The sequence below is a fragment of the Arachis hypogaea genome, chromosome 15 (genome assembly GCF_003086295.3).
Source record: "Arachis hypogaea cultivar Tifrunner chromosome 15, arahy.Tifrunner.gnm2.J5K5, whole genome shotgun sequence".
NCBI lineage: Eukaryota > Viridiplantae > Streptophyta > Magnoliopsida > Fabales > Fabaceae > Arachis > Arachis hypogaea.
This window is the reverse complement of record NC_092050.1, coordinates 2614183-2636759: the sequence shown is the minus strand read 5'-3', so window position 1 is coordinate 2636759 and position 22577 is coordinate 2614183. Positions and strand designations below refer to the sequence as shown.

Below are 22577 nucleotides of genomic sequence, written 5' to 3'. Positions count from 1 at the left end.
TGAATATGATTAAAATTTATAACTATATTAACTACTTTTTAATTTGAATATGGAAACAAAAATGATGTTGGAATTAGATATGGGAATACAGGTGTTTTATAGCCATGTGGTATTAGTGGAACAGAATTGGATTATGCGAGTTTTCCATCAGAAAAAAAATTGAAAACAACAAATAACTTGGAGGGTCCGTTTTCTAACTTCCGAAATTCATATTTGCCCAACCACAAGTCAGATCATACGATTTCTTAAGCAAAATTTTAAAATTAAAAAGCTCGCATAGTCCAATTTGTGTACTTTGAGTTTTTTCAATTTTTTTTAACATAAATTGGACCCTCTAATTTGTGGACTCTGAATTTTTTTAACTTTTTAAACACAAATCAGAAGATCTGATTTATGTATATACTCCCATAATTTTAAAAAATACCAAAAATTATCATGTTAAAATATATCGTTCATTTTGTTTCTATATCAAAAATTTTTAACCTTGGCCATGAGGTGAAAAACTAGGAGACTAAATTAAATCCTAACTTTAAAAAAAATCTAAATTATTTCTTGCAATATATTCTATTATTATATCATGATCCAATACATTATTATAAAGACCTCATCTCAACAACTCCATATACATTGTGTCATTGATTTTCGCACTTAGATCAGAGGAAATAAAATTTGTTTGCATGCATGATGGATGCAGAATACTCAGCAGGAGGATCAGGTTGTTGCTTTTGCTTCTCCGTCACCGGCAAGAAGAGCACCGCTGTTCCGGTGGCAACAAGGAAGAATGACAAAAATGGTGGAGTTGAGTCGATTTCAGAGCAGGTCAAATTGTGGGGAGAGAAGGATGGAATGCTGTCTGACATGAGCACCTTCTCTGTGAAAGAGCAAGAAAAGAGGCTCAAGAAAGCGTTGCAAGATGAAGAGAAGGTTAGCATAGAAGCAGACAGAGTTGTTCTTTGGGTGAAGCATCAATCTGCTAAAATTAATTAATTAATTAAGGAATACAAATTGTAATTTAATTTACTTCATTGATTTTCTGCCCTTTTCTTCATCTTTTGTAGAGTTGTATGTGTATCTATGAAATTCAGAAATAATTAATGCTGTGTAGAAGCATCTCTTAGAAAATTTTGATATATTTGATTAAAGATAAAATGAGGTTAAGAATGTAATTAGCAATCTAGCTAGGATCATTGAAACAAATTTGGATAGCTTTGGATTCAAGTTAGGTAGGATGAAATTGTGGTAGAAAGGAAGAAAGATAATTTAGTTGACCATGTCCATAGAGGAAGTTGTGTTGGACTTTTGCTCCATTCCGTTTCTTCACATAAAATTCCTCTTTTTCAATCACCAAATGTGTTCTTCTTCGCCTTCACCAATAAATGACTCACCTATGACATGTACATGGGAAGAGAAAAAAATATATATATAATCAAAAAATAATAAATGGTCAAATTCATATATAAAAGATGGTAAATTATATAGTAAAGATGTAAATTTATAGATTTTTTTTTTTCATGAGATAAAAAGAAAGAGTAGTGCTAGGGAACCAATGACTTAAGTGTACAATGTGTACAATAGGCTAAATCTTTGATCCATAAATAGAATAAACATCACACATACTATCCAGAATAACCATCCGGATACCAGGATAAATAAACATCTCATATCATAAAATCACTCATCCCAAAAACTTAAGCTGATTTTGGGGTTCACTAAAGATCAAACCCCTGACCTTTCGGATCTAGAACTCTAATGTCATATCATGAAATCACTCATCCCAAAAGCGTAACCTGATAGAACAATGTAACACTAATGATTATATCTCTAATATTTCCTAAACCTCCATTGTACGTATTGTATGCTTAAGCTATTGGCTCCCTATACTTTCCCAAAAAGAAATTGAGAAAGTTAGGATCCACATTTTAAATAATAATAAAATAATAAAAAATAATATAAAAAGAATTTATACTCTCTCTATACAATTTTAATCTGTATAGTAGAGTGTCCTATAAAAGATTACTGATTTCTTAAATTAGTTTCTTTGAAAATTATAAATTAATCACATTAGTCTTTCTCTTTAGGATTGAGTTTGACTTAAAAATCTTTCAATTTGAAGTTAATTTAATTTAATTTTATAAACTTATCAATAATCAATTAAAAATTGTTAGTTATGTAATATAATGTCATTTAACGTGCCAAATCAACAAATTTTGACACTATCAACAACGAAAATAATAAAAGAATTAATATGACTAAATTAAAATCTTTGTAGGATGAACTTAATTTAAAAAAATCTTTCAAATTCTAATGTAAAGAATAAATAATTTTTTAGAGATAAGTTTAACCATTTACTCATAAATTTTTTTAATTTTAATCATTAAATCAGTATTGGTCTTCTATTTGTTAGACATATTAATTTTCATTAATTAACAGTTTAGTGTATACTATTCATGAAAAAAAGTCTTCAATATTTAGTTCAATTCTTAGTAAAATACACAAAAATATACATTTTTCGTATTGAGTATAAGGCTACATTAAGAAATACAACTTAGAGAGTAAGTAATAATTTTATTTTTAATGTGTATTTAAAATTTAATAAATATTTTATACTAATAACTAATTTTAATGACTAATTTTAGTTTACATATAACATAATTATCTCATGTGTGTACCTGTGTGTAATAAACAACTAGTTAATCTGATTGCTATAAAGGCTATTCAAGTTTTGTATCTCTTTCAACACTTCTTTGCTTGCCACAAAATCACAGTGGATTAAGAAATTAGAAAAAGATTGTACAATGAGAAGGATTACAGCAACTTCTTTCGGGAAAAAAAATGAAAGAACTGAAACTCTTTTAACATGCCTTGCTTTTAATTATTAATTAATGTATTTATTGATAGAGAAGAAGGGTAAATCCTGTGAAAATCTTAGAATTATAGAAACAAAAGTAAAAGTTATTATGAGTAAACAATCAACTACTTCATTACAAATAAAAATCCAGAAATTCAACCACAATAAAAAAGATAAAATTGAGTTCAGGTGGTAGTAGTTTGACTATTTGAGTCGGTGAGTTTGAGCATTTTTTTACTCAGAATATTTATTATTATCAGATACAATAATTAATTTCTTTATTTCTAAATTCTAACTATTCATTTAGAAATAAATGATGATTTGTTATAGAATATTTTTTATGTTAAAAAATAAAAGTGTAGCTCGAGTTTTTTTCTTAAAAGACTAGATGATGTATTATTAGATCATTCCCACCTAATTTATACTCTACTTGTATAAATAAATAATTAAAAACAAAAAATATCTCTTAAAATAAACCTATTATAAGCGGAGTCATATATCTATAATGCACCTTAAACAAGTATTTGAAACTCGAATTCTATTAGTAATTTATTGGTTAATAACAAATTTTGAAATAAAATTTTAATCTGCGACAGATTAGTATTTAGCGTGTCAGATTAAAAAATACCGTGAAAAAAGAATAATATTATATAGATAATAAATATTATTATTTTTTATTAGCATTTAGGCAGTAATAATTTAAATTTTTTACACACAAAAAATATATAATTTACACTTATATTTACCAGAATTTTACACAAATAAATCAATACAATTTGCATTCACAATTTTTTAAAATTTACACATATTAATTAGTAAAATTTATTTATTAAATATAATTTAATATTTATACTAATTAAATAAAGACCAAAAATATTAAAAATTGCCAAAAGAGTTTTTCAAAAAAAATATATTTATACATATATAGCACCGTTGATATTATTATAATGCACCTATTTACGTAGAGTAACTTTTTTGCTGCATAAATTCTTAATCAAGTGATTTACTAATTATACATTTCATTGCATAGCAGAGGATATATGCTAAAAATATAAATTAATCTAAATATGTTTATAGATGAAAAATGTAAATAATGGTTTTGTTTCAATTAAAATAAGAGAAAAACATATAGTTGCTAAAAAAGTACCAGTAATTAAGTAGATAATTAGGAGAATACTAAGAAACTAATACTTTTAATTAAAAAAAGTAAAGAGTTTATTAATTTTAATTCAAATCTAAATATAAAAAGAACTTTAATTACCCAATTTAATACAACAGTACTGCATTTACAAGCAAAAGCAAATGGTTCTAGCTTATTACCAAATTTTATTAGTAGTATGATAAGTAATACTAACAAACCCACTACTACTCCCCTTTTATATATACGTAGCAGGTTTGATTGAAGATAAATTATTTACATACATTTTTTGTCCTATATACACTATTGGTCCAGAGTATTTTGTTTTTGACTTTTGACTTTTGACTTTTGATGTTGAAGATTTTACATGAAAGTAATTAAATTTCCATTTGATTATATATATAGTGCTAGCTCTTTTCACAAAAGTAGAAATTAAATGTCGTCAAAGATCACATGGTTGAGATTTTGGAAGAAAATTAGTCAAAGGTCGAATGAACAACATTACACTAGGGTTGACTAACAAAAATGATATAGTCACATGATCAGCATTTTCTAAGCAAATTGATGGATGCTTTCTATTTGGTAGTTGAAATTGGAGCCAGAAAAGTAGTTTAATTTACACATTTGTTGCTTACACTTCTTTCTTACTTCTAGCACCGTGTTCTTCGTTTTCTCTGCAGTTAATTGTGTTTGTTTGCCTTACATTTTGGCGCTTAGTAAAATAACTCTATTAAATGGAGAATAAAATAAAAAAGATGGAGCAATTATGTTAGATTTTGTTCAATTTATACCAGGAGTTAGAATAACAAATAAAAAATAAACGCTGCATGCACAAGGCGGGATTCGAACGCCTGACACTTGCTTAAGCGGACTAGTAAACTAACCATTAGACCAACTCAACTTGGTTTATTTTTTTATTAAGTGCACGAATTATTAAGTCTTCAAGGCCCAATAATACATAGGACACCAAAAACTAAAAGTGAATCATTCAATCACTTTATGGTGTTAGAGAAAAATTTCCGATTTAAACATTCAATCATTTTCCTTAAAAAAAAAAGCAAACAATCAATAAAAGTTCGACAAAATAATTCTAACAAGTTAACATTGTTTAATTTATTAAATTACTAATGATCAAACTCATTTTCACTTGCTCCGTCTCTAAACTACTTTTGGTAAAGAATATAAACTTACATAAAATATTATTCAATTTTTAAAAGTATTTTTTTTTAGAGTTCAACGTTAATTTTTTTTATTTAATATTACTCAAATTTTTTAAATTATTTTTATTTTAAATTTTAATCCCTAAAATCTAAAACTTAACTCTAGACTCTGAATCTCCAAAAAATGAGAATAAAAAATAACTAATATTAACTAATTAAAATTTGATTTTTAATATTTATTCTTTTTAACTTAATTCTAATTTTCACAAAGTTGAGCCAATTACAAATATAACCTCATGAAGCACTCCAAGTTTGTAACTGCTCCTCTTTTGGTTGGGACCATTTGTTGCTCGTCAGTATTTGTGTTTCTGAATAGAGACAGAAATTGATGCACTCATTCCCTTCGTCACAACCTGTGGCTTATACGGTACTTAATTAGGTACTGAATTAAAGTATATATTAGCAGACAATTTTTTCTTTTTATACTTAATATTCATTGTGAAATGTGAGAGAGATAAGATTAATTAAGTTTTCTTATTGGCATATATGTAATCAATTATACAATATGAGTGGAAGTTAAGTTTAAAAAAATATATAATTGGCAACATTCGTATCATGGATCAGATAATAAGGTTCTAACTTTTAATCAACCACAAAGCTAATAGTTTAAAAATTTAAATTAATTAATCGTATCATTAGGCGAGCTGGCATAAATAAGATATACTACTATATATCTAGACAATATTGTAATTATCTTCCAAGCAATTGGAACTAGTAGATAGCTTCTCATCAAAGTTTGTTTATATACATAATTTTGTAATGTTATTTCTAGAATGCTCATTTCCTTAAATTGTATTGAACTAAAATTTTTTAAGAAATTTTTTTTTCCTAAAGTTAAGAATGAGATTTGAATCCGCGATATTTAAATGAGTATGGAAAGATTATACCATTTGAAGTATAGATTGTTGGTTTTTAAAAAAAAAAAATTATAGAAAATAAAACTAAAATACAAATATTTTATAAGAACAAAAAATTTTATTTAATTTTTATTAAAGTACAAATAATTAATCATACAAATTAGAAATGGAAACTATATCAAGTATATAGTTCATTCATCATTTTCTAGATAATTCTCTTATATATGTTTAAGATGTATTATATGATACCTAGTTTTTTAACTATTTGATACAAAAATAAAAGTAGGATTCACCTTTGCTCCTCTGAATTTTTAGATAAATTAAGCATTTATATATTAGGCATCATAGAATTTGTTTATGTTTAATTACTCTCTCCACTTGCAATGGATCGGATAGTCAACACTTAAAGTAAAATATAAATATAGTGTGTTCTTCTCTTCCGCATGAAGGCACTATTTTAATCAAGAACCAAAAATATATAGTATGTGATTAAAGTGTTGAAATAAGAAAGTATTTTTTATGCACCAATAATGTAAAATAGTTTTACATACATGCACTATTAGTCCATACAAATTCAGAAAAATGCATGAGAAATTATGAAATTCAATTATATACAATGTATATTGTTAAGCAGTATTATTTAAAACAAAATATTGAGGGTATAAAAAATTAGCCACTATATTTATCATTATGTATTTACATAATTTTTTTACTTAAATAATTAGTCACGAAAATAATTAAATATGTCAAAATAATATAATCAAAATAATAACACAAAAAATTAATAAAATACCAAATATATAATTATGTATGCAGGACTTCACATGAAGTTAATAGTTGAAAGTCGTTACATGATTTGATTGAATTGACTAAATTTTTATCTAATAACTTTCAGTTTTTAACTTCGCGTCGTCAAGTCGACTGTATCTAAATTTTCACGTTAATAATTAACATAGGATTTAATAAATCCTTAAAATAAAGAAGACAATATACATGACTAGGAGTGGTTAGAGCAGTTGAAGAAAGAATCTCATGCCACCTCCACTTTTGGTATGTCTCCATCAAACATGAAAATAAGAAAGAAACCTTATGCAATCTTATATTATATGATCTATGGTAGCATCTCACACATAACACATTTTCCAAAAACATGAAGCAACCATCATCATGGAGGCCATTCACAACAAATTGTTGCTCAACAGAGGACCAAACCATATTCACAGGGTTCAGCAAATGCAAGCCGTCACGCTCCGATTTATCGAAGGACGTGGCGCCGTTACCGTCTTTTAGGAGGTTATCATTCTCGGAGCTTAGCCGTTCATCGTCCATAAGGATCAATGAGGAGCTTTCGCTTTCGTTTGGGCCGGATTTGTATGATTTTGAGCTGAGTGAATTGCGAGCCATAACTCAAAATTTCTCGAGCAATTTCTTGCTTGGTGAGGGTGGATTCGGAACCGTGCATAAAGGGTATGTTGATGATAATTTGAGGCAGGGTTTGAAGGCTCAACCTGTTGCTGTTAAGCTTCTTGACATTGAAGGATTACAAGGACACCGTGAATGGCTTGTAAGTGTTACCTAAATCATTTTTTACTAGCAGTGTAATTAAGTATTCTTTAAAAATTATCCATTATTCAATTTTTAAAAGAGAAAAAACTAAAAAATAAATAATTTTTCATAAAAAAATAAATAATTTTCTATAAAAATAATAATTAAATTAATTAAATAATATTATTTTAAAAAAATAGACTAAAAACTGAAAATTTAAATAACAAGTAATATTTGTCTTTTATCAGTAGTAATAATTAAGTATATATATATATATATATATATATATATATATATATATATATACTCCTTTTTTTTAACACCTTGATATTTATATAGTTGTAGTTTTAATTATAAGAACAAAATTTAAAATTTTGATGAAAATTATAAATTGGACTAGACAACATAATTATTATATCACTCATTTTCTGATGCTTGGTATAAGGTTGAAGGGAATTAATATTAGCCAATATTAATATAGATGACTGGCTATAGGTATTATTGAAAATAACTACGTACACACCATTGTTTTTCTATTTTTTAAAAAATAATTTTTTATTAACTGCTAGTGTAAAATATGTTTCTATTATTAATAAAAATTAATTTTATCAATAAATACGAGTCAAATAAATGAACATGAAAAAAAATGAATTATATATGTAATACATTCAGTGATGAGTTAGTAACTTAATATAAGTATATAACAAATTTTGGTTGATCAATGGTCAGCTCAATCTGTAGCTCAGATTTACGATTTTTTGGTTTATCGGTACATAACATAAACAACTAAAAAACAGTTAAAATTTATTATTTTTTATTATTATTTAGTAATTAATTCAATTTTTTTAATTTAATTTTTTTTAATTTAGTAATCTAATCATATATTTTAATTTTAAACATTAATAACTATCCTAATAACAAAAAATAATAAATTTTAATTGCCGTACCATTCTTCTTGATTAGAAAAGGCATCCACCACTAACGAGTTCATCGTGTACCGAAGTAGGTTTTGAATTCATTAGTCAAACTCACATTACTTTTGTCATATATAATTGTGAAGGGAGATGCTCTATAAAGACCTGTAAAATATTTTTTTGTAAAAATATGTATGTGTTATATTATTATTAATAGTATTAATGAACAGATTATTTTTAAAATTAATTTTTTATTATAATAATAATAAATTCAATTTTTTTAGAAATTTAATTATATATTTAAATTTTTAGAAATTTAAATGTTCACAAAACTAAAAATTTAGAATATATATCTTTTTATCAAAAAAATTAAAAATATTCAATTTAAATTGTGTAATTCGACCGGATCGAATCGAATCTAATAATTATAATACAGACTATTTGATTTATTATTGTTACTATAATAAATCGATTTTATTCTAATTTATTAAAAAATAAATTATTAACTGATTTAATAAAAATATCTAACAATAAAATAACACATATAAACGTTTTTAAAAAAATATTTTAAATATGTTTATTAAAGTGATCTCCAATTATAAAGTCTTCACCATTGTTTTTCCCTTTAGGGCCCGGCCCTAAAGTATGTAGTAGTTAGGGTTGTACATTCGCAAATCACAATTTTATAATACTATGATGATCAAGAATTCAAGATGTTGAAAGGAAGAGATGAGTCTTCAGTCTTCACATGCACATTCACATTCAGTGCCTAATTAGAGCCCCAAGCCCCAATCATCCTCCGGCAATTGGCATTGTCTTAGAGAAAAAAAAAAAAAAAAGGTCAAGGAATTGAGTATCTTATGAGACTTTAATAATATTGGTACACTTTTATATACAAAAAAGACACATGTGTTGGTCCATGTATAAAAAGTTAGAAGATGTTTAATAATAAAAAATGACATCTTACTATTTTTTAATATATCTTAAAGTATATGTTTTTAATTCTTTTCATTATATTTAATTTTAGGATCTTGAAAACAACTATTTTAAAGACACTCTTTAAAAATATTATAATTTAAAATTTATATAAAAAAATAAGTTAAATGTAATATTTTTAATTTTTCTACATTAAATCATTTAAAAACCAAAATCTTCCACTTTTATTCTTTCAACTAATGTCTTTAAGACACCCTTTAACTAAATTTTTACTTTTATATCTTAAAATAGAAGGCAGTGGCAGATTCAAGGAGGTTTAAGGTGGCCATAGTCTCCCCAACTTTTTTCAAAAAATTTATTAGTACTATTAATATATCTAATATTATATTATTGATTAATTATATGTTAATATATTAGAAATAAAAAATTACATATAAACAATTCAATATGTATAATGTGTATTACAATATATTAATAGAAAGTAGTGTTTAAAATAATAATAATAATAATAATAATAATAAAGAGTATAAATATATTATGTATGAATATGTGATACATTTATAATAAATATAGGTTAACATAAAAATAATAAGCTATCTCATTTAAAAATTAACTTGATTCAAATAAAAAATTTAATATATTTTTTTCTTAAATATTAGTATCAAATGTCTACTTAAGACAAATATTAATTTATACAATCAATAAAAAATGTCATACGTATTGGAAAATTTGTGATTAACAATTTGCGTAAATAATTTAAAATTTCAATTGAGAATGTTCATAACTTATTTTGATAAAAAATATTTATGATACATGCAATAATAGAAAATGACTTCATATTTGTTGGTCAAAGTCAAAGTTCTGATTCTTGATCCAATATGAGTGTTAATAAAAAATATAATTGTGGGTTTGCAGGCAGAAGTGATATTCCTTGGGCAGCTAAGGCACCCCAATTTGGTTAAGTTGATTGGTTACTGTTGCGAGGATGAAGACCGTTTACTCGTCTATGAATTCATGCCACGTGGAAGCTTGGAGAATCACTTGTTCAGAAGTATATATATATAATTATATATGCATCACATTATATAAGAATTTCTCATATTTAGAACCTACTTAATTATACTTATATAATGTGATTTCATTCAGGGCTAACATCACTTCCATGGGGAACAAGATTAAAAATTGCTATAGGTGCTGCTAAAGGTCTTTCTTTCTTGCATGGAGCTGACAAACCTGTCATTTACAGGGATTTTAAGACTTCCAATGTCTTGCTTGATTCCGTGCGTGTTTAACTAATTCATTATGTCTTCTTAATTATTTCATTACTATTTTCATTGATATATTATGAATCATAATAGGATTTCACAGCAAAACTCTCAGACTTTGGATTAGCAAAAATGGGACCAGAGGGATCAAACACTCATGTTTCCACCAGAGTTATGGGTACCTATGGATATGCTGCCCCGGAATACATCTCAACAGGTAATTACGTTATTGTCCTTTCTTTGTCATCAATACAAATTATCTGCCTCAGATGATACATGATAAAGTTTAATGAGATCGTTTGATTCATATAATTGATTTATCTAGTAGGATAAAATTTTGTTGTTGTTGTTGTATATTATATATTAAACTACTATTCCACCTTAGCTCATGACAACAATAAAGAAGTTTCATGATCTACAAATTCAACTCAATAGAATACATAAATTCAATTACAATTTTAGTTTTTATTATCTTATTTTTTCTTTATCTTACCTTATCTTTATTTGCTTGTTTTATTTTCTCAATTCAATTCAATCAAAAAATATAAAATACAATATTTTTCATCTTTCTTTTTTTTTATTCTTTTGTAGTTTTATCATTATATAAAATTTTCACACGAAAAAATCTATAAAAAAATAAAATATCTTATTTCTTGCAGGGCATTTGACCACAAAAAGTGATGTATACAGTTTCGGAGTAGTCCTGCTAGAACTCCTTACAGGAAGGAGAGCAATGGAGAAGACAAGACCAAAGACAGAGCAAAACCTTGTGGATTGGTCAAAGCCGTACTTAAGGAGCAGTAGGAGGTTGAGGTACATAATGGATCCAAGGCTTTTAGGGCAATACTCTGTGAAGGGTGCAAAGGAAATGGCTGTTTTGGCATTGCATTGTGTAAGCATGAATCCTAAAGACAGGCCAAGAATGGCAACGGTTGTTGACACTCTTGAGGGCCTACAACAGTTCAAGGACATGGCGGTTACTAGCGGACACTGGCCGGCGGCGAGTAAGTCCACTAGAAATAGTAATAATGGAGCTTCCAAGAATGTGAAGGGCAGAGGTGGTGCTAACCAAAAGAAACCCTCTCCTATAGTCCCAACCAAAAAGACTTGATTTGTACACTATCAATTAGAAGAGTGGTTTTTAAGGTAAAGTGTAAGGTACCACATGTGGTATGGCTACATTATGATTGTTGGCCACCCTATACATATGTGTGTAAATGTATAAAATATGTGTATGCAATATAGATAAACTATTGAGTGTATAATAAATCTTGCTTTACAAAAAAGATTTTTTCTTGGTTTATGTATTAAATTAGTTATGTTATATACATTATTTTTGTGTATATCAAGAGCAATATATACATATATATTTATTGTATTAAAAATTTGCATCTCTCTTAATCTACACAAGAATATATAGTATCTTTTTTTATTATTCGATCGAGTATTTATTATTAATTTAAAAATCACATTTATTTACTAGAATATAATATTTTTACTTAAGTAACTTTTTATAATTATCAAGTATTATGGTTTTATTTAATTTCAATCTTATGTAGACTATGTTAATAACAAAAATAAAAATATTATTCGTACATTAAAACCAGTTAATAAAATCAGTCATCAATATATTTTTGTATAAATACATGTGTGATTTAATTTATTTTTAATGTATATTTATATTTTAATATATATTTTATACTGTGACTGATTTTTATGACTGATTTTAGTGTATACGTAGCATAATTATAACAAAAATGATTATTTAAATTTGTAGTAATTATACAATAAAATAAAATATAGATATATTTTGAAAAACAAAAATGTTAAATGTACATAAAAATTAATTATTATTATTTAAATATAATTATATATAATTTAATTTATTTTTAATGTATATTTTATATTTTAATATATATATTTAATATTGATAATTAGTTTTAGTCGTCGCTTTTAGTAGGCAAGAGATCTCCATAGGGAGGAAAAATACCAATTAATATGGGAGTTGGTGACGCTCATTGCTTCAAGTTGAAACCTTTTCCATGTGATTGGCAAATTATAAGAGCAATTGTATTCTCATGCAAACGCTATGTACTCAGTTTTATACAATGTCATATGGTTTTGACTATGGTTTATATATACTCCAAAAGTGGTGAGATACCAAATCTTTAGGCTTTCAAACCATGTACGCAAATTGCAATACCCGTTCTCCGAGTCAAACCGTTGACTTCTATTATAATAAAAAAGGTGGTTTATTAAATTTTAATGTAACAAAGTAGATGGATATTAAATTTGGGCCATGTTAGGGGGAAAAATTCCTTATCTTACCTTTTTCATATAGTTTTTATATTAGTGAATATAATAAATAACAGTCCCAATTTCAAAAGATAATTTATATATAAATTTAATTTTAATACACTGAAAATATAATATTCAATATAATTATCTATTAATACCATTTTTTTAGATAATTATTCAATAATAGATATAAAAATAGATATTTTTATGTGACATAGATGCATTAGTAAAACTTATAGTATCAAAGTTAAATTCATCCTTCTTTATATAAAAGATATGTATACTTTTGAGATGTATAATTAATGGTTTAGGGTTTATTTTTTAATTTTAAAAATAAAAATGACAAATTTTCATCCATATACAGCATAACAATACCAATAATATACACTGAAATTTTATAGAAGAGCAGAATACTTGTGATCCCATATTTTAATGCTAATATGCTTATGTAGCAAATAACTTAGGCTAGCCACTTTTGACTCTAGATGAAGAAGAAGAAGTTAAAAAGTTTGTGTATAGCATGAAAAAAGACAAGTTAGGCATGAATTCAGGACAATAAAATAATAGTCCATAATGGCATGATAAATAATAGAAACAATATCAAACTCAAAACCTTACGAAAGCTATGGCACATGACTCCACTTTTTCTTTCCCATCAAAGGGGCGTGAGAAACGCACTGAAAAGAAGAAAATTCCTACCCAACACACGTTTCAGTGCACCCTTACCTTCCTAGCTATACTTTCCAATCTCCATAGATTCTTTATCACTTCACAAAACATTCAAGTTCCTAACAAAACATATCATCAGAACCCATCTTGTGTTTAAACATGGCCTTAAACAACAAACAAAGAAAACCCAATTCCCCTTTTAACTTCAACCTCTGTATCACCCTTTTCTTTGTTGTTCTCTTCACTTTGCCAGCACTTTTCCTCCTCCACACCCCAACAAACACCTCCATATGCACCACCTTTTCTAAATCTAAGGCCTGGTCCGGCGATCTTCGCTTGGCCGAGTTTTCGTGGAACAAGCTGGATTTCTTCAACCACAAGCAACCTCCTATATCTCTCAAGATTGCTGTGTTCTCTAGAAAATGGCCTATTAGCACCACCCCAGGTGGCATGGAGCGCCATGCTCACACACTTCACACAGCTCTAGCGCGCCGCGGCCACCAAGTTCATGTGTTCACCTCTCCTGAAGGAACTCCAGTCACATCTGATGATAATAGTCACCAAGCAGATGCACCTTCCTCACCTCACATTCATTGCCATGAAGGGGAGCCGGGTAGGTGGCGTTACAACAAAGCATGGGAGCAGTTTCTTGAAGAGAATCAGCGCGAACCATTTGATGTTGTCCACTCAGAAAGCGTGGCGCTTCCTCATTGGATAGCAAGAAACCTTCAGAACCTTGCCGTGTCTTGGCATGGCATAGCATTGGAGAGCTTGCAATCAAGCATATTCCAAGATTTGGCTCTTAGGCATAATGAGCCTATGTCCCCTGATTTCAACTACAGTGTTCAAGGGGTTATCCCTAAGGTTTTGAATGAGATAAGATTCTTCAGAAACTATGCTCATCATGTTGCTATTAGTGACAGTTGCGGCGAGATGCTAAGGGATGTTTACCAGATTCCAAGCAGAAGAGTGCATGTGATTGTCAATGGTGTAGATGAGGATGATTTCAGAGAAGATTTGGAACTGGGAAAACAGTTTAGAACCCAAATTGGGATTCCAAACAATGCAAGCTTGGTTCTTGGTGTGGCTGGAAGATTGGTTAAGGACAAAGGGCATCCTCTGCTTTATGAAGCATACTCAAGGCTAATTCATAAGCACCCTAATGTGTACTTGATAGTCGCCGGCTCTGGACCGTGGGCGAATCGCTACAAGGATTTAGGGAGGCAAGTTCTTGTTCTAGGATCTATGGATCCATCCATGTTAAGAGCATTTTACAATGCTATTGACATATTTGTTAATCCTACATTGAGGCCACAAGGGCTTGATCTTACTCTAATGGAGGCAATGATGAGTGGGAAGCCACTTTTGGCATCAAGGTTTCCAAGCATCAAAGGTACTATTGTGGTTGATGATGAATTTGGCTTTATGTTTTCTCCCAATGTTGAGTCCCTATTAGAGGCACTTGAGGCAGTGGTGATTGAAGGGAAAGAAAGGCTTGCAAGAAGGGGAAAGGCATGCCGTGAATATGCAAATTCTATGTTCACAGCTAGAAAGATGGCATTAGCATATGAGAGGCTATTCCTATGCATTAAAAAGGATGCATTTTGTTCTTATCCTTGACCAACTTAGATTAGATAGATACTATTCTTTTTTGTTTACTTTTGTTGTTTTTTTCTTAATGCTTCTTTCATTCAGTATTACATGATCATAGTACAAATTCAAAAATGTATCAATTCATATATAGTTCTCATAACTGTAACATCTTGTATCACACTATGGCTTCCATCTTGGAATACATAACTTCTGTATGATAATTATTTTGCAGCCAATAAAAAAGAAGCAACAATAGTTTCAGCAATCAAAAAGAGAACTGGCAGTTCATACACATTAACATTGGCACCTTCACTGATACATAAAACAATGAAACTTTTATTTTCTTTCTTTTTTCATATTTGCTGCGAAAGACGCATGCCAGAGGTACTTCTTCATTAGGCTTCTAAGGATTCTAAGACAGTCATGATGATTCTGGTTTCTGCTGCGACCTTAGCAACTAACAACAGGTGATTAACCAGAATTTGAGGTAATAGCAAAAGGACTTGAAATAGTAAAAGCCAAAAGGTCTTGGTTAAAGTCATAAAATCAATGAAGCTTGTCTTTTTGCTCTTACCAAGAAACAATAGGCCCTAAAAATTACAAAATTGGTTTCTACTTATCATCTGGCTTTGTATATAGATCTAAAAATCTCATATCATAGCCTATATAAGATATGTCAAGTTTCTGCTATGATTGCTATATACAATCCTATGGTGATCATTTCAATACAATGCTAAGAGTTAAGAAACAATTGGTGTTTGTGTTGAAATTCGGTGTCTCTCAAAATGATCATAAGCATGTTTGGTTCTCAAGAACAAGAGCAGACTAGAAACTAGTCCCACAACAGATAAGCATCCCCACAATACAAATGTCCAGAAATAGCATTTCCTTCCCATGCATACCAATGTTTCAGACAATGAGTTCCCTGGTATTGAGTAAGCATTGGAATCATACACCAGAGCAGCAAGAAAACCATAGAGAAGTGACCCAATTGGGATGTTTGTTATGAGGATGTTGTGATTAACGCTCACACTGTTAGGTCCAAAGAGTTCTGATGTAACTGACACCGCGGCTGCAAATATGAATCCAGAGCTCAAGCCAATTATTGCAGTGCCTGCATGAAGTGCTGCAGCACTGTCTGATGAAGCAAGCAAGATGAACGCGATTGGGGTTGGCATAAGCGCAATGGTTAGCCATCCAGTCCTTGCAAAGTAGAACTTACTGCCACACATAAACGATAGTACCATCATAACATGTTACAAGATTCAGTTTTAAAAGAAAGACTCAGAAGTGCAATGGTTCCTGAAAAATTCATACACACAGTATAGACTTCAAGAACAAATTCCCTTCCCCTACATTATTCCCCAAAAGCACTGATATAGTATAGAGTATAAAAGGATGAGGAAGTACTTACTTTCTAATATAGTCTGGTGCTGCTGAAAGCAAACGGCCAAAAAAGGAGAAAGATGAGTATAGTGTAACAAGTGTTGAAGTAGTTGAGCTCATGCCTAAAGATTGTGCTATCTGTCCAAGATTGTTGCTGTAGACAAGACCAATTGTACCTCCACAGAAGTATGCAACATAGTAAAGCCAAAAATCCAACCTTCTAACAAGAACTCCAGCTGGGTGCTCTTCACCCAGCATTGCCAACTGATCCTGCCCAAACACTCGCTCACAACACACATCACTACTTTTAGCACTTTGAGTTCTATACATGGATCCATTCTCATTCATCAAGGTATAACCATCTCCATTGCTGAGAGTGCTGTTTTGGCGAGCAAGGAGTTCTTTATGGAGCTCAAGATCATTAACATGGACAAGAATGAAGCCAGAACCATCAATTCTAATGGTGGAATGAATGGTACGGTGAAACCAGTCCCTGGCATATATGATTCCGGGGATGCATAGTGGAGATACAAGAAGTATAAGGGCTCCACCAAGGTAAAACCTTGCAGTGGTTACATCAGAAGTTGATGAACCAAAGAGGAGAAGGTAGATGCCAGTGAAGATTGCTAAGATGTTGAGTATGAAGAATATGACTGAGTTTCTTCTGACCCCATCTGGGGGAAGAGGATCAACAATGGGTTGGCGAAGGATTGGGACAAGTGCTGCAAAGGAAATGAGGAGGGGAACAATGGCATTGAGAAGAAGGTATATTGAATCTGATGAAGGGTTTATTGAGGTTGCAGCAAGAGTGTAGAGTGCTGCACTCACACCATTGTAGCTGACAGTTAAGGAAAGTGCAAGGGGCCTGTTGATTTGGAAGTTCCTTATGCATAGGACAAAGCAAACTGTGTTGAACCAGCATATGCTGCACCCACCTAAGAAGCTCAGGAAAAACACCTACCACATGCAAAAGCAAGAGTTAAGTCTTAAGAGCTAGTTTACTACTTCAAGCAAACCTATAAGCAATTCTTTATCAATATTGCATTGCATATTTGCATCTTAGAGATAATCATAACATTGCAATCTCAAATTAAACTTAACAGTCATATTGGCATGAGTTGTGTTATGTTCAAGGATCACATACTAGATATTCTAATGGCCAAATTTAGGGTAAAATATACTTTTTTCTCTCTAATATTTGCAAATTTTTTTAAAGATATCTTTAATCTCATTCAATTTTATTTTTAACATTTTCAAATATTAAAAACAAAATATACTTTATCTCCAAATCTAAATTAGAGTTTTCTTATTAAATTGAATGAGGTAATACACATGATATTTTAGCTTAGGCCAACGTTGCTATCAGTTAGATTGTGCTTGCTGGTTGCTATAATCATATGTCCATTATTTGCTGGTTGCTATATATATACACAAAAAAATATATATATTTAGTCTTTAGCCAGAAAATTGAAATACAAAAGCACAGATTTTTATTATAATTCAATGATAAATATATTTATGTCTCCTTGTTAGTATGTTAGTAACTAATAAACTGTATATTTATATTTGTGTCTCACATATAGTAAACAAATGAAACGTTATGTCATGTGAATAGTCAATAGTCTTCTCTAAATAAATATGGTGATGTGGGGATCTAGCAGGTTCTAGGAAAGGGACACCTTAGCTCGGTTCAGGAAGCATCAGTGGTAGTTGAGACGTGTAACTAACGGTGTAACCACCGGAAAGTACAAAAATGAGTATGACAGTTGAAATGGTTGGTTACACTTGGAAGGGATTTAGTGATTTACACCAAAAACTAGACCACATAACCGAAGATATGAAGATATACAATATAACATCATAAGAGCAAATTAAGAGAGTAATCACCTCACAATGAAAGTCATAGTTAAAAACTTAAATTAAACTAGCAAGAAAAACGACTTCCATCTCTTGGGGGTGTGGTCAACAATGAATACGTAAGAACGGGGGACACTTCCTTTTCCTCTCAATCTCTCGTGGCCCATATTATTTTCTTTTCAGATATTATTGGTCCACTGGCCCATATATGTCTGACATGACACGCATGTAAATTGAATGGTGGCAAAAATGGAAAATTGGCTGACTCCCAAAAAAAGAGAGAAGAAAAGAATTGGAAGATTGGAAGAAAAAGAAAATTTCAGAATAAAAGGTCAACTTTTTTATTAATGAAGTTTAGGTGCAGAAGTCGTAAATTGAATGTAGTTTCTCCAAAACATTGTGACAAAATTTGAATTCAGAATATTGTGAATAACTAACACTTTTACTTCTTTCAAAAACAAATATACCGCGAGGGAACAACTAAGGTTAGCCAATTTCTGCCAATTTTTTAATAGATTGGATTTTAAAATTTGTCTTAGTAAATATAAGTTGATATATATAGATGTTTCTTTTATTAAGTATTATGAAATTTTTTAATATATTTTTAAAATTTAAAAAATTTAAAATTAATTATTAATAATTATAATTAATTGAGTTCAATTCTTGATTAGTTATACATTTGGTTCCTATATTTTTTCAAATAAAAAATGTTATTTACAATAATGAGTAAAAATAACACAGCTGACCAAAGATATATAATATAATAAATAATATTTCTCATACATACATATAATAATAATAATAATAATAATAATAATAATAATAATAATAATAATAATAATAAAAATCTCATAAACAAGTGTTTAGAGACACTAATTAAAATATTTACAAGCAAAACTCTACTAATAAAACAAATGCAATTTTCTTTATGTGATCAATTAATTTACATGGCAGTGACGTAGTTATCACAGCATGCGCCATCCTACAGTCCTCCCACTTCCCAACCCTCCCAATTTTTATTTATACTGTAAAGTATAATTTTTTAGTAAAATAAAAAATATATAAATAAAAATAAAATTTAATTTCAATGTATTTTTTAACAGATCAAATTATATAATCTCACGTTAACAAAAATAATCATATTTTATATTAATAATAGTCTGTATATTAAAATGAAACCCATAAAATATTACATAATTAAATATCAAATTTTATAATAACTAATAAAAAATTTTGAGAAAATCTATTAAAAACCCCTTATGTTGCTAAAGACGTCCACAAATAAAGTAGAAAAATTAATATTTTATATAAAACAAAAAATAAATGAAAACATAAAATAATAATAAAATTTAAATTATAAATTATAAATTTATTTAAAATTGTAATACGAAAAATTTTAAAAATTAAATTAAAATTATAGATACTGTATTGTGGCAAATGCTAATAATTAAGAATCCATGAATAATAATTTAGCTAAATTTATTAAAGGGTAAAGTATATTTTTTGTCTTTGAAGTTTGACAAAAATTTTAAAAATATTTCTAAATTTTATTTTGTTATAGTTTTGTCTCCTCTAACAACTAATTTTTCAAAAAATTTAAGACTAATTCAGCAATAATTTCATAAGAATAATTTTCAACACAAATAAATCAATCATAATTTTTATACATTATTATTAGATTGGTCTTAATTTTTTTAAAAATTTAACCTTTATCAAATTATTTATCAATTTTTAAATATCAACAACTAAATGCAAATTTTACTAATAAATTATAACTTAAATGATATAATATAATCTCTCTATACTCACCTAAGGATCCCGAGCTCAAATCTCAATCTCACTACTAATTTTGGAGAAAAAATAAAAAATAAATGCGAATTTCGTGTGGACAAAATTACTTGTGAGAGCGTAAAAAAGCCGATGAAGTTGTTGATAAGAAATGTACCAGAAAATAAGGGAGAGTGATGAAATTGTTGAGAAGAAGCCACTGGAGGCCGTAACCGACGAAGCCGATGAAGGCGGCGATGAACATGACGAGGGAGAGAGGAAGGTACATGAGAGCAAGGCCCGATGACCAGCCAAAGAGTTTCCCCATGTCATTGGCGGTTGCCAGGTAGTTGAGCTGCACCTGTGATATGTTGAGTGCGGATTTCATGGCGCTGGAGTACTCGGAGAAGTCGAAGTTGGTTCCGGTGAAGGCCTGAATCCAGATCGTGGCCACCAGTATCATCCATTTCCTCGACTGCCCCGCCATGAATCTTTATTTTCTGTTAATGTACGAATGGGAGAGTCTCTACGTGGCTTCTTTTTATATGTGAAGGTTGAAGGCCCAGCTGCCGCAATTCAATCACGTCTTTTTCACCCTCCTATCTTTTTCTCTCTCCATTCCTCTCACATAGTCACATATATATATATTTGAACATTTTTTAACAAACAAATTAAGAATTTGATCATTTTTGAACAACAAAATTAAGAATTTGTTCTTTTTTGAAAAATATTCATCTTCCACCCCCCTTTGTCCCTTTTTTTTCCTCAACCCATTCCCACATAATAGGATTAATTACATAATTGCATGACGGAACATCCAAATCATGTATACCTCATCGTTTTTTCCCAATTAATTTTAAATTTTAACACAGTTATATATGTATTTAATTATATAGTTCCGCCTTAATAAAAATATTACTCCTTTTTACATGAGATGCTCCTCTGTCTCTTTTTAGAATGAAGATGATGGAAATATCTGAAAAATATTTTAATACTTTAAGTAGATTAAAATTAAAAAAATACGTGTTAGAATATTTATAGTTGGTAAGTGATGAGTTAGAAATTACTTCTATAACAATATATAATGGCAATACATGAGTTTGGTGTCCAAGATTTCTTTCCAATATTACTCTTCTTATTAACTTCTCCACTACTTAGCCACATTGACATAATGGCAATACATGAGTTTGGTGTCCAAGATTTCTTTCCAATATTACTCTTCTTATTAACTTCTCCACTACTTAGCCACATTGACATAACTTTCACCCGTTATCTTTCACCTTTTATCCGTTTCTCTCTTCTCATCTCATCTGTAATATAATTATTGAATACAGATAGAAAATTTTTTATTTTATTTGCTTTTAATCCAATTTATTTTTTTAAAGATATATCAAATAGACACATGCCCAGAATTATTAACCTTCAATATTTTACTTAAAGTACTCTATCTAAATTAATTATTATAAATTATAAATAATAATTTTTTCGTTGATTATTACTATTATACTTTTGTTTTTACTCTTAGTAGCTATGATTTATATAAGAAATTACTCCATTTTTGGTAAAACTTAAAAATACATTAATCTTATATTAGTATTATATTTGCTTTTTAAATATTCACATACTCAAAATAGTAGTAGAATTGGACCAAATTCAAGTAATAGATGGAACAGTAAAAATAAGTGGATATAAATTATCTTTTTTTCAAAAACTTTAATTCATAATTAGTAAACTTTCAATTATTTCTAATATAATATGTTACATATATCTATAATACACACAGTGTATTATGATTGATAATTGTTCATTTAAAAAATTTATACTATTAATTTAATATTTGAATTTTTTTATTATGGTACTATTTTAATGTACTCTAGATTTTTATTATGTATTTATAATTTTCATGAAAATCATTCTTAGAAAAAATATTAATCTTATTTTCTAATTTTTTTTGTCCAGACAATATTAAATTATTTATATTAAAAGATTTAGATAATTTAAAAAATATTATTTATATGTTAATAATCTATTTTTTAAATATTCAAGTATAGAATTGGTCTAAATAATATACTGAATGATGATAACATTTGTTAGTTGTGTATATATATTCTATTAGTTTGTTAATTTTATCTCTTGAATTATTTTTTATTATGGTACCATTTTAATGTACTCTAATTTTTTATTGTGTATTTATTATTTTAAAAATAATTATTCTTAGAAGAAATATTAATTTTATTTTTTTATTTTTTTAGCTCTGATAATATTAAATAATTTATATTAAAAT

General features: G+C 28.5%; 3 protein-coding genes across 3 annotated transcripts; 2 read left to right on the top strand and 1 right to left on the bottom strand.

The window, feature by feature from the left end:
- The first annotated feature begins 7071 nt into the window (after positions 1–7071).
- On the top strand, positions 7072–12035 carry LOC112747564 (probable serine/threonine-protein kinase PBL15). Its single transcript, XM_025795643.3, has 5 exons — positions 7072–7627; positions 10374–10509; positions 10605–10738; positions 10817–10940; positions 11383–12035. The coding sequence occupies exons 1-5, from the start codon at positions 7214–7216 to the stop codon at positions 11832–11834; spliced, it is 1260 nt and encodes a 419-aa protein (XP_025651428.1). The 5' UTR covers positions 7072–7213; the 3' UTR covers positions 11835–12035.
- A 1367-nt stretch (positions 12036–13402) lies between these two features.
- On the top strand, positions 13403–15555 carry LOC112747563 (uncharacterized). The gene has a single exon (XM_025795642.3). The coding sequence runs from the start codon at positions 13850–13852 to the stop codon at positions 15308–15310; it is 1461 nt and encodes a 486-aa protein (XP_025651427.1). The 5' UTR covers positions 13403–13849; the 3' UTR covers positions 15311–15555.
- Positions 15556–15596: 41 nt separating this feature from the next.
- On the bottom strand, positions 15597–21300 carry LOC112747562 (protein NUCLEAR FUSION DEFECTIVE 4-like). Its single transcript, XM_025795641.3, has 3 exons — positions 20472–21300; positions 16698–17626; positions 15597–16504 (listed from the first exon to the last, which is right to left on the bottom strand). The coding sequence occupies exons 1-3, from the start codon at positions 20778–20780 to the stop codon at positions 16024–16026; spliced, it is 1719 nt and encodes a 572-aa protein (XP_025651426.1). The 5' UTR covers positions 20781–21300; the 3' UTR covers positions 15597–16023.
- Between the last annotated feature and the right edge of the window lie 1277 nt (positions 21301–22577).

What these genes read in the sequence shown, in the direction of transcription:
- LOC112747564 (XM_025795643.3), top strand. Translation starts at nt 7,214, where the DNA reads ATGAAGCAACCATCATCATGGAGGCCATTCACAACAAATTGTTGCTCA. An exon ending in AAGGACACCGTGAATGGCTT is followed by an intron (nt 7,628 to 10,373) that starts GTAAGTGTTACC and finishes GTGGGTTTGCAG; the next exon opens with GCAGAAGTGATATTCCTTGG. An exon ending in CCCGGAATACATCTCAACAG is followed by an intron (nt 10,941 to 11,382) that starts GTAATTACGTTA and finishes TATTTCTTGCAG; the next exon opens with GGCATTTGACCACAAAAAGT.
- LOC112747563 (XM_025795642.3), top strand. Translation starts at nt 13,850, where the DNA reads ATGGCCTTAAACAACAAACAAAGAAAACCCAATTCCCCTTTTAACTTC.
- LOC112747562 (XM_025795641.3), bottom strand. Translation starts at nt 20,780, where the DNA reads ATGGCGGGGCAGTCGAGGAAATGGATGATACTGGTGGCCACGATCTGG. An exon ending in TCACTCTCCCTTATTTTCTG is followed by an intron (nt 17,627 to 20,471) that starts GTACATTTCTTA and finishes TGCATGTGGTAG; the next exon opens with GTGTTTTTCCTGAGCTTCTT. An exon ending in GCACCAGACTATATTAGAAA is followed by an intron (nt 16,505 to 16,697) that starts GTAAGTACTTCC and finishes TATGTGTGGCAG; the next exon opens with TAAGTTCTACTTTGCAAGGA.